The following is a 16,585-nucleotide window of genomic DNA, read 5'->3' on the forward strand; positions in this document are numbered from 1 at the left end:
GGAGGACCGCTTTACCTCTGCCCGAGGAGATAACTTTGTAACGAGGGTGATAGAAAAACATAGTCAATAACTGACCCTCGTCCTAGTCCTCTATAGGTAGGCATTGGATTCTCATTGTTATTAATTGGGGCGATATCCATAACATTTAGGAGGCTTGAGTTAATTAAATGATCAATCAGCTCATATCCCCTTTTGCATGGGTTGTGGGTGTTTGGATCACAAGGGAGTCCATTGGGGCCTTTTCCGATCCTTGCGTTAAAATCACCCCCCAAGAAAATGCCCGCCAAGGTATATTTCTCTAATAGGTTATCTTGATCCATAATAAAATTAAAAAGTTGGACAAAATTAGGATTCGGGATTGTTAAAAAATCATTATTCTAAAAATTAATAAAACAAATAGAGGGACCTCATGTGTAGATTAGAGCTTGGAAATTGGCGTGACCTGTAGGGATTCATTTTGTTCTACCTCTTGAGGCGATTCTGATCCATATTGATAGTCCCCCTATCGGTCTACCGTGACTAGGGGTGGCGGGGATGGCGTTAAAACATTCATATCCCTCGAGATATAGCTCTTTGCGAGCCCAAGTCTCTTGGAACAAGAGGACATCATATTCCCTAATCGCATCCACCCACTCTAATGATTGTAACTTTGAGGCTAAGCCTGCCACGTTCCAGCTCAGGACCTTCAATACGGATTCGGGTGTCTCAGCTTTACAAGGGTTGGGCGCTTCAAGGCTGACAGGGACAGACATGTCCGCGTTCCCACACACCAGCGAGCTATTAAAAATGGGTGACTCAGATGGTCAGTCAAATGTATCCAGATCAGAGAGGGCCAGGAATTGATTTGTAAGCTGGAGGAAACTAGGGACTGGGTAATGTAACAGTGGGCGTTTGTAAAAGAACCCCAGGGGCAAAGCACAGATGTTGGTTTGGCTGGGGTCACTGATTTCCTTAACTTCAAGTATGGATCCAGCAATCCTTGGGTGTGAAAAATTAATAACAATGCAGTCCCCTTTGATTGTTTTTGGTGCGTGGCCTACCCAGCCCACCCTACAGACCATTAAGATTTCACTCATGTCAGGCCTTTTGAACCTTTTGTGTTTAGCTAACCAATCCATACATTTGTTTCTAAGCTGGACCCATGACTCAGATTTATTTCTCTGTAGGGGAGGAACCCCTGCAAGGACTAAGACGTATGGGCAAGATTGAGGTGGCAGGCTCAGAATATCTTTATTGGGTTCGTCAGGCACTTTGTCCATTTCCACAGCTGTGTTGGCATTATCTATCGTCCTGCTATGGGCAGGGTTTATATTAGTATCGTGTGATGAACCGGGGCATATAGGTGTATCACAATCAGTGGTGACTGACACAGATTTTGTGGTTTGGATTGGTGGGGGTACTGGTGCAGACAATGATGTCCCTGGAGGCTTGGATAATACAATTTTAGATGCTAAGGGTAGAGGAATAGTCAGTTGTTTCCCTGGCATATGGGTTTTCTGGAGGTTAACAGGGTTGGTAAGTTCGTTAACTTCCTTATTAGGCGGGGTGGGTTTCGAAGATAAGCTTTCCAAGCCGTCTAATCGTTTCCACAACCTATCAAAACTCAAATCTATCAGCCCTTTGATGCGGTTACAGACTGTGTCGACAATAATGTCGATAGCTGTGTCCCCCAATGTAAAGTCAAAAAAGCCAGTTTGTGTGGATTGTGTTTCCTTAGAATTACATTGTGAATCCTACCCTGCTACGATGATTGGAACAGTGATATCGTTGCATCCATTGCCAGTTGGAGCTTGATCCGTGGAGGGTTCAAGATTGATGGTAAGATCGGTGGTAGTAGAGTTGCCCTTAAACCATCTATTCAGAGTTGCTCGTTGGGGTTTCAAACGGGGTGGCTGTATTCTTTTTGGGTTGGGGCAAGTTTGTTTGGATGCCTTCCTCTTCTTTTTGGTGCCACATATTTCCGGGTCAGGCGTGATGGGTACATTCGCTATAAGTGCAGTAGATGTTACATGTTTTGACAAGTATCCTGTCCGCCAAACTCTAACTAAGGCCCTAAATAACTGAAATTCTGAAAACCTGGCTTAACTTAAGCAAAACATTATTACAATATTCTGAAGAGGTGGCCATATCTAAGCATTGATTTACTACAACATTCTGATTATGTGGCATTATCTATTAATGTAATTAATACTATATGCTGATGACTGTGACGTAAGTGATCTTTAATTTCTAACTGTATGTTGGAGAAGTGTCCATGTGTAGCCAGAAGCTTTATGGGCCAGATGTCCGACCATTTATTGCACTTACAAATGGGAAATCAAACCATTTATGACCACAAAATAGGTCTGCACTATTTACAAACCATATTTTGTGAGTCGGTAACCTATTACCGGCTCACGAATTAGGGTTTTAGACTCACTATTAGGAAGGGGCGTGCCAAGGGGATCTTTCTTAGTAGCGACTCACACATCAATGTAAGATTGCCGCCACAAAACACTCGCAGTTTACCACCCATTTCAAATGGGTAGTAAGACACTCGCAAATGGACCCCTTCCCCTTTGTGACGGGCATTGAAAATATTTGTTAAGAGAAGGCAGTGGGCCCATGGACCACTGCCTGCTCTTAAAAAATGAAACACTAAAGTTTAATTTTCCTTTTTTAAATGCATCCGTTCTTCCTTAATTTAAAAAGCAAAAGACACACAATTGATTCAAGCCAACCTGGCTGATGAGGGGTGTTACCCTGAAACTGGTCCCATGAAGCTTGTTTCCAGTCCAGGGAAGACCTGGCTTGGCAGTTCGGGCTGAACTGTTCCAATGAGGCACAGGGTCAAGACTGATTTGCATATAGATATGTCTGAACTGGGGTGGCAGAGAGAGCTAAAGAACAATGATGAATGCAACCCAGATCTGTGACTGGGGGTGAGTATGAGTGTCTAAAAAGTGTCAGCTCTCCATCCAACATCTCCTTGTATTTGCTTTATTTAAAAAGCAGCCACAGGCATGGTCCTCTGACCCCAGAAGGCCACCATCCCTGGGACTGCTAGCCATTGTTAATGGGTTCAAAAAGTGTACCTGCTTCATGACTATTGTTGAGACAGGCAATTTGCGACCCCATTAGGAATAGCAAACAGTGTCTGCAACACTGTTATACATTCCTATTTGTGAGTTGCAAATTGCCAGTCGAAAACGAAACCATTTGCGACTTGCAAATTGGTAGGGTCGGACATCAGGCCCTAAATTGTTACTGTATCCTTATTATGTGGTCTTCTCTAACCAATAAATTACTACTGTGGCCAACGAGGTAACCAAGGGTATGCTGCTGATGTGGCTATTATGCTACCATATGCTACAGAAATGAGCATGTTTTGAGGACACTAAGAAAAAAGTACTAATCTTTGGATTTTGCTGTTTTTATATCTCAGGACTAGGACAACAATCAAAATCTAGTAGGACAATGTGCTGCAGCAGTTCACTATATTTTATAACTCTTTGCAGATCAGCTACTTTGCCACACTTCCTCTTCTGAGTGATCGCAGTCAATTCCCTTCGTTCTTCAGGACTATCCCCAGTGATGAATTCCAGCACCGCGGCCTCGCTCGACTTGTGATCCACTTTGGCTGGACCTGGATTGGCATCATAGCTGTGGAAGACGACTATGGTCGGCTGGGGAGCCAGAACCTGAAAAAGGAAATTGAGAAGGCTGGAGGCTGTGTGGCATTTTCTGAGTTCTTCCCAACAACTTTCTCAGAGGGCAAAACTCAGCGGATTATTGAGGTGATCAGAAGCTCGTCGGCCAAAGCCATTTTGGTGATCTCCTTCGACTCATATGTGATGCCAGTTCTGGTGGAAGCTTCAAGGCAAAACATCACTGGGAAAGTATGGGTGGCCACTGAAGCCTGGTCGATGGCCTCCAGCCTAACTGAGATGAACCTTCAAAACACTCTGGAGGGCACCATTGGCTTTGCCATTCGTAGGGGAGAAATTCCTGAACTAAACACATTTCTGACTTCCGTCCATCCGTATTCCTCTCCGATGGACATTTTCATCAAGGAGTTTTGGGGTCTGACTTTTGATTGCCTGTGGTCTCCTCCAGTTGAGAATCGGGAACTAGAAACTCCCACAAAACAATTCTGTATGGGGACGGAAAATCTAAAGGCTATTCACACACCCTACACAGATGCCTCAGAAATCCGGATAACATACAATGTCCACAATGCTGTGTATGCACTTGCACATGCTCTGCACGACCTGTATTCATGCCAACCTGGAGATGGACCTTTTACAAATGGAGCCTGTGCTCAAAGGAATAATTTTGAGCCCTGGCAGGTAAGAAAAAGACATTTCTTTTTAGTTGCAAATTTAAAATATTATACCCTTTACAAATGTGCTGGGCATGCATTTAGACCAGTGACACCCAATGAATAGTTAAGCAAAGTATTGCATTGACTAAAGTCCAGGGAACTGGAGGAAAAAGCATTCAGCATAGTTGCAGTGATACCTATTTGAAGTCACAATATGGCACAGGGTGAAGCCCTACAGACATACACCAGTATTCCAGTGGCACTCACGCGCGCATTATTCTTAACGGCAGCGCGACCTGTGAGTATTCAACAAACTGTGTTCTGCTGTTTTTTAAATAACAAACTTTCACTGTTTTTAAATTGAATTTCTTGGCACTTACTGGCACTGTGAATTCCTCGCCTCTGTTACCCCGGTCCACCGCAAGCGTTAGGCTTGTTTGTTGTGGAGGGTTCAGGGCGGTACCTTCTTTCTGGGGACTAACGTAATTGGGCTAGCGTGGTGAGGCGGAGCTCGGACGGTCACCTGACCTAAAGCCCGTCCTTTACTTAAACCCGATGTCACGTAACACGCGCGCAGCCGTCGCGCCGAAGACGAGCCAAAGAATAGCCCGTTTGTGCCCGTCCGGGCCCGGACGGGGCTAAGTGCCAGGACCCCTGCTCCAACAGCCCCAAACATTCAGGTATTGTCATCTGACCAGCTGTTGGCCTTACATCCCCCTAAACAAAAAGGCTGTATAACACTTAAGGCCCACTATGCAGATAGCGCTATTCGCCCGAAATGCAAATATTCACTCCTGAATTTTCAACCTTATCCCCCCACTAAAATAAATCACACGCTGCATGCTCAGCATTCTGCCCTTACTGCTGATAATTTTCGGTTTTATAGTTTAAACTGTCACTCATTGCCCAAACAGTTGGACATTTTTAACATTCTATGGGATGAGCAGCCAGATGCTCTTTTTCTGACTGAAACGTGGCTACACGATAGCCCTGATATAGCGACAGCTCTTCCCACTAATTATGCTATTGTGCATAGAGATAGAGCATTGAAAACAGGAGGTGGTATTACCATTATATACAGCAGCTGCTTTCAAATTAACACTGGCCCCTAATTTCACTCTATCTGGCATGCTTATTTATCGGCCACCAGGAAATTCTACTCAGTGGGCTATTACCTTAGCCAACTATATTACCCCGCTCCACCTGGGCTCCAAAAATTTCTCTCTTATAGGGGACTTTAATCTTCATTTAGAATACCTCTCCAACACTATTTGTACCAACCTGATAGATGATTTAGCAGCCCTGAACATTAAGCTTCTTAATTCTAGCCCCACTCATAAAGCGGGACATTTACTGGACCCTATTTTTTCGAGTCTATCAGAGCTGGTATGTCATCCTACAATCCCCATATGCTGGTCTGACCATTTCCTAGCTAAATTTACTCTTGAACTACCAGCCCCATTAGCTCCTCCTCCCTCTTCACAGATTACATCGAGGAAGAACTGGAAAAAATGGGACCTTTTGGATTTTAATAAAGCTCTTTGTGGATATGCCCCCCTAATGGCCTCAATATGGAAAGTTCAGGGAAGGCCACTCAAACCTGGCTTTCTGAAGCCGTTGACTCATGTCTGTCCACACCACACATAAAATTCAATAATCATCGTCCCCCAGCCCCCTGGTATAATGACTCATTAAAAACTGAAAAGACAAAAGTGCAAAGCACTGGAGAGACAATGGCGTGAAAACTACTCACCAGAGAAGAAGGTAATAAACACTAAAGCGAGAAATAACTATCACACGTACAAAAGCCTTGTATGTTTCCAAAACCATCATGGAAGCTACCAACCGATCAAAAACCTTCTTTGATATGGTCAAAGAATTGGCAGGCTCCCAAACAGTTGCAACTCCTCGACCTCTTAATGAGCTACAGTGTGACAATCTCGCCCAATTTTTCATAGGGAAAATTGACAACCTAATTGTGGAACTGAATAGCTCAAATCCTGACATCACTAGTCAAGAAGCAACTGTAACCGTCCCCGCCCCTATGCGCACCTTAGATTGTTGGCCTCCCATTACAATGGATGACTTTAAGACCATTCTTAATAGTATTAAATCGGGATCTCCCATGGATCCAGTTCCCATTAATATCCTAAAACAATTGGAATCTTCTAACCTGGAGGTAATTCTCGATACCATTAATACTTCTTTCTTACAATCTACTGTACCTGCCCTCTGGAAACATGCAATGGTGAATCCCTTATTAAAAAAAACAATGGCTGACCCCGAAGCACTATCCAACTATAGACCCATCTCTCTCTTACCTGTGTTTTCGAAAATTCTAGAAAGACATGTCCACTCTCTCCTAACGCATTTTACAGAAACTAATAACTCCCTCCATTCTTCACAATCTGGCTTCCGGGCCGGCTACTCCACTGAAACAGCACTTTTGGGAGTTACCGAAAAGATCTGTAAGCTCCTTGATGACAGCCAAACAGTTGCCCTCATTTTACTAGACCTTAGTGCAGCCTTTGATACCATCTCGCACAAAAGGCTGACAAATACACTGAAAACACTGATATATGTGGTGGAGCACTTGAATGGATTTGTTCTTTTCTAGAAAACCGCACTTTTCAAATTATGTCAGCTTCAACTTGTTCAAAAAGTTTTATCTCACCTCATGGAGTACCCCAGGGTTAAATCCTTAGCCCACTGCTTTTTAATCTGTATGTTAAGCCTTTAGCAGATATAGCAGACCAAGTAGGTCTCACTCTCATGACCAACGCAGATGATTCTCAAATCATCTTCTCCCTCTGTGACTCCAGTCCATTGGCTCCTTCCCATCTTAAACAGAGCCTTACCGATATTTCCAACTGGATGACCACCAACCAGTTAAAACTAAATGGAGATAAGACTGAGATTCTTATCTTAGGACAACATAAAGAACTTTGAAAGTCCTCCCACTGGCCTACTCAAATGGGCAACCTCTCTGTTCCGACCAGCCATGTCCGTAACCTAGGTGTCATTGTGGACAGTACATTGTCTATGAACCAACAAACTGGTAAAGTAGCTGCTCTATGTTTCACCATTTTAAAATGGCTCAAGAAATCCATTGGATGCTGCCTGTTTCCAACCAAAAGACCGTAGTCAATGCTCTTATTACATCACAACTTGACTACAGTAGCATCCTCTATCTTGGGTCAAATAAGGCCGTGGTACGTAGATTGCAGCTAATCCAGAACTCTGCCGCCAGGTTGCTTTGTAGGGTTCCAAACACTTCCAGTATTTCTGGCCACCTACGTGACCTACATTGGCTCAGGGTGGAGAATTGCATTAAATTCAAAGCCCTGAGCTATATGTTTAGGATAAAAGCTGGTACCGCTCCCAAATATCTACAAGCGCTAGTGCATCCCTATGTACCCGCTCGTCATCTACAATCTCAAACCGCGGCTAACTTTTGTGTGCCTAGGTTTAAACTTTCTAGAGTGGGTGGGAGATCGTTCTCCTATCTAGGTCTCTACCTCCATCTGGAATACTTTTCCCACCTTCATTCGTAAAGAAGCTAACTATTCGCGTTTCCGAAAAAATGTCAAAACCTGTCTGTTTGATCAGTAACATCTACGGAAGGTTCTGCTCTGCTGTATGCTCCGTCTTGGGGGTCGGGAAACCCTTTTTGGGTAGCTGTGCGCCTTATAAGCTTAACAAATAAAATAAAATAAACTCACTTTTCATAGTATTACATTTTCTGAAGCCCTTGCTTGAACAAGGAATGCTACCCAGTGGCTAGTCACCAAATGGCAAGGCTAAATAACTTATGTAGGGAGCAGAAGAAAGCAGTGCAACAGTGACCATCAGTAGCCACTCACAATATGGCATAGGTAGAGGTCCAGCGAAGGACTAGAAGGAGACTAATGCTGCAGTGACAGTTATTGGCCTGTCACAGTATAGCATTAGTAGACATCCTATGGAATAAGCAGAATTAGTCCAGAGCAGCAGTGATGCCCAATGATCAGCCAGAGTATGGCTTTGACCTTAGTCCTCCTGACAGTAGAAAGTCCAATGTTTAGCACTGACACCCACAAGAAGCTATTAAGTAGTATTATCGGAGGACCTAAAGAGGCATGACACAGGCACAGGTACGCTGGTGAGAGTCAGTGATCACTCAAAGTGTTTAGGTCCTGGTGGGGAAGCATAAAGAAAGTAGTGCAGTAGTGATGAAGAAATCAAAAAAGGTTCCTAGGGATCCCACTCATACTTGGTCCTTTAAAACCAACAAAGAAGAAATTGGCACAGAAGCTGAAATATAAAGGAGCATCATATTGAACTCAAATGAGTGAGACTACGTCACACAGAAGCCTTAACAACTGAATGAGGCAGTCTGAGGAGTACAGAAAACAGAGGCCTTATATATGCTTAGGGTTACATAGTCAGCATATGACCAAGGGGCAGTCCTGGCTCATGTAAGCATGCAAAATGACTAATATGGGTATACAAGATCCACTTGCTCAACAAAGTGAGAGGAGAGTTACTTCTCTATACAGCAGCAAAAATAGCCTGACAGTTATACTAGAGAAGCAGGTGCATTCTACTAGCTAGGCCCTTCTGGGCATGTGCGAAGGTGGAAGATGCTGAATATAGTTTGTCTCTAGGCAGATTTCAAGAGCAGTTAACAGAAAGGTAGGACAGAGCACATGGCGAATACATGGCAAACAAAATGGCTGCCAGAAATACAAAATGGCTTTCACAAAGCGAATACGATAACTTCTAAATACAGGATGGCTTCTGCTAATGCTAACCCATTGCTGCCAATTTACAACAGTGACACCCTGTGTGCCCCATAATATTGCATTGGTAGAGTTCCTAGAGGCAGAAGAGAGGCCCCAGTACAGTAGGGATACTCAGTGACCAATAGCAGTGTGACTCCAGATGAGTTCCTTGTGGGAGTACACAGCTCCCTGTGCAACAGTCACATTGACTCATCATAAAAGGTCGTTAGCTGAGATCCTTATTGAAGCAGCAAGACAGGCGGTAACAACACATTCTCACCAGCTGCATTGGCAGAGGCACTGATGGGAACAGACACAAAACCTCCTTATGAGATGGCCAATAATGAGCCAAATAATTCTGACCACTGGAGTGGCTGGTACCGGCTAGAACTGTATCTATGTAGGCCAGAACAATCAGCCCATTGCAAGTTGGACACTGAGGGCTTAATAGACAAAGGACCTCAGCACTTGCGGCGGATGCCCCGCAGTCGTGGGTGATCCTCTGCAGTAGGGGCAGAATCTCTGCAAATAGAATTATTGTGAAGATTCTAACCCGAGCAAGGAGACCTGTGGGGCCTTCAACATGAGTGTGGAGGGCCTTTGTGTATCATGCCATGAAATTGCTCTAAGGAATATGGGACAACAGGGGTAATCTGATTTAACGCATTCAAGCCCCAGGCTTATTACTCATTCCTTGTCTAATTTCCACTTGGAAAGTTTGACTACAGCTGTTTGAGCAGCTGGAACCACAGGAGAAACTAGGCAGGCCTGAAGGTTTCCACAAATACGTGTAATCATAGTGGGCCTGGTAACAACGATTGTCAGTCCAACTAGAGATAATGAATTACTTGTAAGTAGGTCCATACTGAGGAGTTGAATCAACTCCAAGTGTCCAGTGGGAATAAGCTAAAGTCATGTTAGGTGCAAAAAGATGCACTTTTAGCAACGACACCCAGTGGTCTTTAACATAACTGCATTGATTGAAGTCCTGAAAGCCCCTGATCTGAGTGCAGCAGTTACATCTACTAAAACACATAAAACCATTTGCCTCTTTTAACTCTCCATCTTCACTTTTTCTGTTTCTTCAGCTTCTCTATTACCTGGAAAGAGTTCACTTTAAAAAGGGTGGAGAAGAGCACTTTTTTGATGTTCAGGGCAATCCACCTGCAGTTTACGACATAGTTAATTGGCAGAAGGTTGGAGCGGGCAAGATGGCGTTTGTCACAGTGGGACGGTTCGAGGCTGCAGCACTCCCAGGCCAGGATCTCGTTCTGAACCACAGCACCATTTTATGGAATGGCGGCAGTCAGCAGGTAAGTCTGAAAATAGATCGCTAGTGGGGAATGAGTGACAGCTATTTAACAAATCCATTGAATATTGTAGCACATTTCACCAACGAGAAATTCACGTAGGAAAATGTCATCTTGGGTTTGAATTCCTGAACTATTTAAAAAAATTGTCAAAATTCTGGTACTTAGAAAAAATAATATGTAGAGTAAACGAATTAGATTTTTTATTGTAAACTAAAACACAGAATTTGGGGAGGTCTGCAATTTTGATTTTAATATAAAATATAGTAATTGAGTAAAACACTGGCTATAACATTTGAAGTAAAATTGTGAGAAATATTCCCATGTTGTCCCTATGGTAAGTCCTGCATCAATGTTAATATATTGGGTTTTTACAATAAGTACTCTTGCAAGGAGTTGGTGTGCTGTGCGTTGGTGATGTATTGTGGCATAATTCTCTGCTCGTTGTCATGAGGATGTGTTCTCAAGAGCCTCTGTCCTATTTTCCGTATTTTGATCTTATGGCCTGGAGTTACAGTTGTGTGATCCCTTAGTGAGCTGTAACTTAGAATTATCCAGATACCCAATTTTAAAACATGCAAGAAGAACAAAAAATGTCAGTATGTCAAAAATCTATAGGATTTACAGAAATAACATTACTAATAATCCATAAGAGTACACATATAGAATTCTAGATTGGTGACAAGGAATTTAGTGAAAGGCTGAGAAAATGTACACTGCAAGGTGTAGCTGTCTGATGGCATTCCAATAAAGAGAGAGAGAGTGAGAGTGCTAACACTTGGTGTGGGTGACAAAAAAGAACGAGGCACCTACTGTGGAGTGTAATCAGAGTTCACTGCATTTCCTGTGAATCCACCTGCAGGAAATTAGTTATTGCATGAAAATGATAAGTGTGTGTGTGTGTATGTGTGTCTGCAACCTTTCTTTCCACATCTGTATGCTTTCCTGTCCATCATGTTCCCTACCTTATGCCTGCTAGACTTTAAAATCTGAAATTAGGAACAATCTTGAAGACAACAAAAGATATTTACAGCTTTTCATAATTATGCTTTGGAACTGAGTTTCAACTGGACAGGAAGCCAATTGGTGGGCAGCCTACTTAAAATTAACATGTATGTGCAAAAAGGGGGGAACAGATGCATCACACCAGGTGCCACTTAGACAGTTACAATTAACTCTCATTCCCCACATCTTGGTACCTTAGCCCTATCGCACCTCGCTTACTTTCTTTGACGAAAAATGGTAATGAGCAAGTGATAGATCTTTCGTGGTTAAGGAAGTCGTTGATAAATAAGTAGTGGTTTGGGATTGCTCGTTGTTTAGCATTCGTGGTTAAGGAATTCGTTGTTAAGACAGTCGTTGTAAAATCATACATCCGCCTATGGTATTGTCTTAATCAGTTCAACCAAGATTGGCAGAACCAGAATAATAACTGAACTTGCATAATTTCTAATGACAAATAAGTTAGAACTCAATACAACAAAAACAAAAGCCATGCTTATTAGTAATCGGGCAGCCCAATTCGCATAACATTTGGCTAGAAGGAAAATCCTTAGAAAATGTGTCTAGCTACAAATATCTGGGATATTACATTGACAATAAACTGACTCATCACGAACAGAAGAATTATATGGCTCAACAGGCAAGTGCACTAACTTTTGCTTATACGTCACTGTCAAAGAAACTGGAGGGCCCATCATTCAGACCACTGATTTCAGTAATGACAGCTAAAACACTCCCAACTTTAACTTATGTGAGTGCCACCCTTTACGGAAAAGACTCAACTCTTCTTAATAAATTAACAACTAGTATTTTAAAAAAGGTCTTTCAGCTCCCTCAACTGCTTCGCCAGCTCAAATGTGCCTGGAATTTAGCCTTATTAACGAAACACTGGGCCGTCTCTACTCATCAATAAAAGTTTGGTATTGCATAAGACAAACTGTGCAGAACTCTAGCCTTAACGAGGCACTGTGGTAAGAACTCAAAAACGGGAAGAAATTACCATAGTCTATCTTTTTGCACAACGCATTTAAATCCACTTGCACTTTGGACCTTTGGAATAAAATCTGATCTTTTTAACATTTAAGTTAGCAGTGAACTAAGCTGCAAAACTCCATTTTCGATTATTTGACAAAAGTACTTTTAGCCAGACATCTCATTCCTGGACAGTACTCAACAACTATAAAGTCCTCAAACCAGCAGCCTATTTTGAACTAACTTTTTGGGTCCACTTAAAAAAAGCTAATGGCATTACGCCTTTGAAATTATCCCTCACTATCAGATGCGCCAAGGTGGGAAAACACTGGCTTACAAACGTGTCGTCTATGTGGCAGTCTAGAGGAAGAGATTATCCACCTTATATGTATCTGCCAGAAACTTCATTCAGCACATGTCACTTTACTAAAGGAAGTCCTCTGGATTAGAGGAATATGATCCTGCAGCTCCGCTATTATTAAAGGGCTTGATACATCTGACTCACAAAATAACTGCATACTGGTTAAATTCCTTAATATACACGATCAGGCTGTGAAGTCTAAGCCACCAATTGAGGGTCTATCCAGTGAAGAAATAACGCCTGCCGTAACCGGTCCACCCGTTTGTCATCTTAAGGACTGAACCTATTGCCACATATACAGGAAACAATCCCGACCCGCAAAGTGCCCCCAGATGCATCAACAACCCAATTTGCGATTCCTTAATTGCGAAAAATGCCGATTCGCTATTAAGGAATAGCAAAATGGAATGCATCAAGAAATCACTAAAAAAATAGCGATTTCTTAGAATTCCTTAATTGCGAGTCGCAAATTGCGAGTCGCAATTAAGGAATACCTCCACATTCATTCCTATGGGCCTAGAGGCCCATAGGATTGAATGGGAAGACAATCTCAATTTGCGAATCGCAATTAGCGAATCGCAAATTGAGATTGCGATTTCAAGGGTGCAGGGGTGTCCAAAGGACACCCTGTTGCACCCCTAAAATTGATCTGTGCACATAGGTTGCGCACACACATGCCCTTAGGGCATGTGTGTGCGCAACATGAAACTTTGAAAAATGCACTTTAGTGCATTTTTCAAAATTTTGCAAATTACCATGAAGTTGTACTTCATGGTCATTTGCATGCCCTATTAGCGAATTCGCTATTTTTAAAACTTTCATGCATTGCATTTAAGGAATCTCAATTTGAGATTCCTTAAATGCAAATAATCGCAATTTAGCAAATTCTCAATTTGCGATTTTTGCATTTGGGATGATGCTTCCCAAATGCAAAAACACCGGTCGCAAAGGGGCAGATTCCGAGAATCTGCCCCTTTGCGAGCGGATTTTTGCTTGATGCATCTAGCTGATGGTACCCCAACATTTAATTTATAAATTATTCCTACCATAAATGAAACTAATACGTTTGTCACCCGTTACCTAATGGTTTTCACATGCCTGTCCCAAACAAATCAATAGTCTTACATATTTTAGATACCATTTTATAGGGTTTTAGATTGACAATGGAACATTCTTGTTTCATAACAGCGTGATATTAACATCTTGGATTGACAAATTGATTTTAATGTCTTTTTAATCAAAGTCGAGATATGCAGAAAAATTGTTATGGTTTTAATTAACTAAACAGTAAAGATCATTATCAGTGCTTTATTAATGACATGGATGAAAAGGGTGAGGTAGCCTTAAAAGGGGTGTGATAAATTAAGAACAACTAAGGATCCTTTACAAAACAGGTGGCTTGTATAATAAGATTAACTAGGGATACTATGCAAAACGAGACCAATGTAATATAGCTGAGATACCCGCCACCCCCTCTCAACACAATCCCCAAGGATGTGAAACCGGAAACGGTTCTGAACTTTTGGAAGACGGGAGGGAGTGACCCTCCCGGCCGTATTTATTAAAATATGAAACAAAATTAAAACATTAAAATAACAGTTTCATATTATGTACAATTTCATTTCCACATTGCGATGTTTGGCTAACCTTAACATATTCTCTAATACAAAGGTTCTCCTAGCCGAACTAACATCCTACAAAACATTTAACTTGAAATTGTACATCCTAACGTTTAAGGGCCAACGGCAAGGTCGTAACCGGTGTCAAGATCCCTAAACCAGAAATATCCCCCTTACTTGTGAGGGGCGACCGCACAGAGGTGTACCTCAAGTGCATCTACCAATTTCCCTTGACTTGACGGGGGCCCAATAAACTCGACGCCATTTAAAGGTCGTCCGAGGACTCATGTGAGGTATCTAGAAGGTAGCGTAGACCCCCTCCCAAACCCCACACAACTTACCACATCTGCCGTCGCAGATGTCCTGGCCCCGGGAAATTCCCCAGGAGGGGGCTGTAGCCCCTCCTACCCAGGAAGGGGCCTTGACCGCCTTTCCTTTCCTTTCGGCGGCCCTTCCTTAGAAGGGACCGCCTCCCCGTTGAGGGGCCAATGGCCACCTCCCCCGAGCGCTCCCATCCGTAATGGGTGACGCCCACCCATAGGGATCTTCCAATTACTGCTCACCGATCATGACCTTACCGCCCGACCAACATAAATACGACAATTTCTAACTAAATTCCTAAATGACTAAATTACTAAAAGACAGTAACAATTACAACTTATTAAAAAAGCATGATTACTGATCAACACTAGTGCAGAATCACTTTATTTGCAAAAACATACAACCAATTGACCATTCTTTATTGCATATTCAAAGTTATCACGATAATCATCACAACCTGCAAGAATTAGCGTTACCACATCAAACTTTATTCAAAAACCACTTGCTGTCCTCAGGGGCTGGTGGGTGGGTCAAAATTGGCTCTTCGTTCCGTCTCGAGCTCACGTGCAGCGAGGAGGTGCAGCTTCAGAGCACAGGAACAAGAGGATGCTTTCTTGGCTTGTTGCTCCTTTTATCCGTCTTCAGGGTGGGCGTAAACCCGCCCCTGCCTGCCCCAAGGGCGTGGCCGGCCGCGTCAGTGTCTAGGGCAGCCCACTCCAGGGCGGGAAAAAGCGCGCCCCGGCTACGCCGCTTCGGGCATACCAGCCGAGACTCGCCTCCCGCCCAAGATGGCTTCCCGGGGGGATCGTGGTACTCCGCCATACGTTCGGGGGGACCGAATGGTCGCCCCTTTCCATATAGCTGAGATACCCGCCACCCCCTCTCAACACAATCCCCAAGGATGTGAAACCGGAAACGGTTCTGAACTTTTGGAAGACGGGAGGGAGTGACCCTCCCGGCCGTATTTATTAAAATATGAAACAAAATTAAAACATTAAAATAATAGTTTCATATTATGTACAATTTCATTTCCACATTGCGATGTTTGGCTAACCTTAACATATTCTCTAATACAAAGGTTCTCCTAGCCGAACTAACATCCTACAAAACATTTAACTTGAAATTGTACATCCTAACGTTTAAGGGCCAACGGCAAGGTCGTAACCGGTGTCAAGATCCCTAAACCAGAAATATCCCCCTCACTTGTGAGGGGCGACCGCACAGAGGTGTACCTCAAGTGCATCTACCAATTTCCCTTGACTTGACGGGGGCCCAATAAACTCGACGCCATTTAAAGGTCGTCCGAGGACTCGTGTGAGGTATCTAGAAGGTAGCGTAGACCCCCTCCCAAACCCCACACAACTTACCACATCTGCCGTCGCAGATGTCCTGGCCCCGGGAAATTCCCCAGGAGGGGGCTGTAGCCCCTCCTACCCAGGAAGGGGCCTTGACCGCCTTTCCTTTCCTTTCGGCGGCCCTTCCTTAGAAGGGACCGCCTCCCCGTTGAGGGGCCAATGGCCACCTCCCCCGAGCGCTCCCATCCGTAATGGGTGACGCCCACCCATAGGGATCTTCCAATTACTGCTCACCGATCATGACCTTACCGCCACAGGCCGGATAGTTGACCGGCTATCCGGACCCCCCACAACACTCCTGCCTAAAGGTCATGTCATAAGGTCTTTAGCCAAGCTATCAGGTCTCCTATGAGTAACTCGTTCCCCATCCGGGACAAATGAACACCATCCCCCAAATACATACTGTCCCCTTTAATACAACCATGCGCAATAGAATGCAGTGTACTTGAACGGAACAATCTACTCACTTTATTATTAATTTTCCTTACTGAATGATTCAGAGCAGAAACCGAAAGAGCCCCCCGCCACACTTTCCGTGGGATCATATGGGACCATGCAATTGTGCACCCTGGAACTCTT

General features: G+C 43.4%; 1 protein-coding gene across 1 annotated transcript in view; it reads left to right on the plus strand.

Annotated features, from left to right (window-relative positions):
* The window catches only part of LOC147678443 (extracellular calcium-sensing receptor-like), a 107,348-nt gene that overhangs the window by 40,466 nt on the left and 50,297 nt on the right, over positions 1–16,585 (plus strand). Inside the window, exons 4-5 of the mRNA XM_086945629.1 lie at positions 3,498–4,328; positions 10,155–10,379. Coding sequence (XP_086801755.1) covers positions 3,498–4,328; positions 10,155–10,379 — 1,056 coding nt within the window. The remainder of the gene's footprint in view (positions 1–3,497; positions 4,329–10,154; positions 10,380–16,585) is intronic.

This window comes from Lissotriton vulgaris, chromosome 12 (assembly GCF_964263255.1).
Source record: "Lissotriton vulgaris chromosome 12, aLisVul1.2, whole genome shotgun sequence".
Lineage (NCBI taxonomy): Eukaryota > Metazoa > Chordata > Amphibia > Caudata > Salamandridae > Lissotriton > Lissotriton vulgaris.